The 2,993-nt window shown below is 45.7% G+C and overlaps 1 protein-coding gene across 1 annotated transcript in view; it reads right to left on the bottom strand.

Annotated features, from left to right (window-relative positions):
• Positions 1-2,987, bottom strand: part of APPL2 (adaptor protein, phosphotyrosine interaction, PH domain and leucine zipper containing 2) — a 51,379-nt gene extending 48,392 nt beyond the window's left edge. Inside the window, exon 1 of the mRNA XM_010853390.1 lies at positions 2,911-2,987. Coding sequence (XP_010851692.1) covers positions 2,911-2,964 — 54 coding nt within the window. The 5' untranslated portion in view covers positions 2,965-2,987. The remainder of the gene's footprint in view (positions 1-2,910) is intronic.
• Positions 2,988-2,993: the final 6 nt, after the last annotated feature.

The following is a 2,993-nucleotide window of genomic DNA, read 5'->3' as shown; positions in this document are numbered from 1 at the left end:
GATGTGAGGGTTGGACTATAAAGAAAGCTGAGCGCCGAAGAATTGATGCTTTTGAACTGTGGTGTTGGAAAAGACTCTTGAGAGTCCCCTGGACTGCAAGGAGCTCAAACCAATCAGTCCTAAAGGAAATCAGTCCTGAATATTCACTGGAAGGACTGATGCTGAAGCTCCAATACTTTGGCCACCTGATGGGAAGAACTGACTCCTTAGAAAGACCCTGATGCTAGGAAAGACTGAAGGCGGGAGGAGAATGGAATGACAGAGGATGAGATGGTTGGATGGCATCACTGACTCGACTGACATGAGTGTGAATAAGTTCTGGGAGTTGGTGATGGACAGGGAAGCCTGGCATGCTGCCGTCCAAGGGGTTGCAAAGAGTTGGACATAACTGAGTGACTGAACTCTTATAATACGTTGTGCAGGGCTGTGAACTATAAAGAAAAAAGGACGTGAGCAGATGTATCTAAGGTCAGTGAACTGTTTTTCAGCTCCTCTTGGGTCACTGAGTTTAAACATAAAAGTTTCTGTGTTCATTAATGAATCCTATGCGACCAGGTTACTGGAGTAACCCTCATAAATACTCCACATAAAACAAGAGGAAACAAACAATAGATGGTTTCTTAAGAACGCTTCCTTTTAGTGAAATACTCTAGGTCACCGATGACAGAAAAGCCAGGTGCTAGGTGGCTGGGCTAACTTCAACAACACAGGCAGACTGCCTGAGTTCCAATCCTGGATCTTCCACTCTATAATGTATAATTCTGGGGGCAAATTATTTAACTTCTCTGCTCCTTGGTAACTTTAATAGAGGACCTACTTCAAAAGATTGTTGGATTAGATGAGTTAATATACGTAAAGTATTGAGAACAGTGCCTGGCACATAAAATGCATATATGATACAGGTGTTTGCTATGGTTTTTATTCTTTATAGATAAAACGAAGGAGTTGGATTAGATTCCTTCCAATTAGAAGTCTATGAATCTCTTGGGAGGAAAGCTGCATTAGGCACAGGCCCCACACAAGAACACTATGCTTTGATGGTTATCAGAGACCGTCCTAGAAGTTAGCTTCCTTTCAAACCTCACCAAGAAGCCTTGTGACACTCACGTCTCAAAAGCAATGACAAATTCATCGCATAAAGAGGAACCCTAAAGACGAATGAGAAGGCCTCCATACCTCTTCTTCCTCAAGCATGATAAAACTTTAAGCCCCTTAAAGATCATCTGCTCCTCATTCTGCAGATGAGAAAAACCAAGCCAGTCACACTATTGGGCTCGTGCTGTCGCTCGGTGTTTTTTATCACTGTGCCACCTGGGAAGCCCCAGTCACAGGACAGGGATGAGGAATTCACCCAAATCAAATGATGAGTTAATGTTAGAGCCACAATTAGGACCTTGCTTGCCAGTCCTCCTTAGCCTGCTTCATAGCTGAGTACATCCTGAAAACACTCAGAACTAGTGCATATTCATTGATGTGAGAACCAAAAATTCCAAATGTTAACTCCTCGGTGAGGGCAACACTGAGATTCAGTTAGTGCAGCCTCTCTCACCTGGCTCAGCCATCACCATGCTCCATTAGGAAAGCAATGTATCTTTGCACCTCAGTTTCTCCAACTACAAAGCAAGTGGAAATCCTTGTTCAAAGTGGTGGAAATCCTTGTTCAAAATGATAGAAATCCCACTTTATTATCTTCAGATCTCACATAACAGGTCTGAGGATGGACAAAATGACTTCTACCAAGGGCTTTTGTCCCATCAAAATGCCAGAAGTGCAGAGACTTCAAAGCAGTCTTTGAAAAAGTCAGACCTGAGGATGCCAATTAAAAAAAAAAAAATCACAGCTTCCTTACAATTTCTTGACTATGTAAGGAAGATGACAAAGAAATGGGCACAAGATTTTAAGCACAGAATCCTTTGATTACTAAGTCTGAAGTGGAGAGATGCAGAATGGGTAAGTTCATCAAAGGATCATCTCCAGGAGGCCCAATTACATTAAGAAGAAAATCGAAAGCAAAAAGGGAAGAGAAGTTGTGAGAGGAAAATAGTTTACTCTTAAAATCTTACTCTCATGTTTTAAGAGTTGAGATACTAGGGAATAAAGAGCCTTACTTAAGTAACCCAGGGATGCAGAGCCACTAGGGTAAATAAGAAGCTGGGGAAACGTTAAAGAAGGTGAACAAAGGTTCCCTGGGGAAAGGTGTACTGATTAGGAACTAAAGTCATTCTGCACTCACTATATTAACACACCAGATTTCTGCAGAGCTCAAAGGACTTGAATCTCATCTGGGGAGTGCTAATGAAGTTTCCCTGTGCGACAAATGAGAGAGGTATTGTATTATTACAATTTCCTCTTCACAAATGGGAAAACAGGGCCAAGGGGAGCTCTGGCACCGCTGGGAAAGAGGTCGAGGCTCTCTGCCTCTAACTCTGGCCCTAAATCCACCAGGTCCCAGCATATCGGCAGCAGTAATAAGACTGACTTCTTATTCTGTGCCAGACATTACTCGCTAACAACTTTACAGGCATTTCTTTAATTCTAACAACTCAAGGAGACAGGAACAATTATTATCCCTATCTTACAGATGACGAAACTGAGGCAGAAAAAGATTATCTGCCCGGGGCACCCGGCTAGTAAGCGGTGGAGCCTAGGTGTAGGCCAAGCAGCCCCGGTTTCAGCTGAGTTTGGAGAGGGGTCGGGACACAAAGACTCGGGGTTGCTTTCCCGGTGTCTCCAGCTCTGCCTGAGGGATGCCATGTCCCGGAGCATCCCGGGTTCAGGACATTGGGCCGGGACCCGCCCCCTCCTTGCCCCCAAGGTGGCCCGGCGTACTCCCCGCCTCCACCCCGGGGCTGGAAGGGCCTCCTCGGCCTCAAGCCCTCGGGCGAAGGGGACCCGGGCGGCGGGAGGTACCTGGGGGCTGTCCTGCAACGCCTCCTCTAGCAAGAGCTTGTCCACAGCGGGCATGGTGCCGCGCGGAGAGCCGAGGGCCGGAT

Source organism: Bison bison, unplaced genomic scaffold (assembly GCF_000754665.1).
Source record: "Bison bison bison isolate TAMUID 2011002044 unplaced genomic scaffold, Bison_UMD1.0 scf7180017864327, whole genome shotgun sequence".
In the NCBI taxonomy this organism is placed as follows: domain Eukaryota; kingdom Metazoa; phylum Chordata; class Mammalia; order Artiodactyla; family Bovidae; genus Bison; species Bison bison.
Note: the sequence above shows the minus strand (reverse complement) of the source record. Positions and strands in the feature narration are given on the sequence as shown.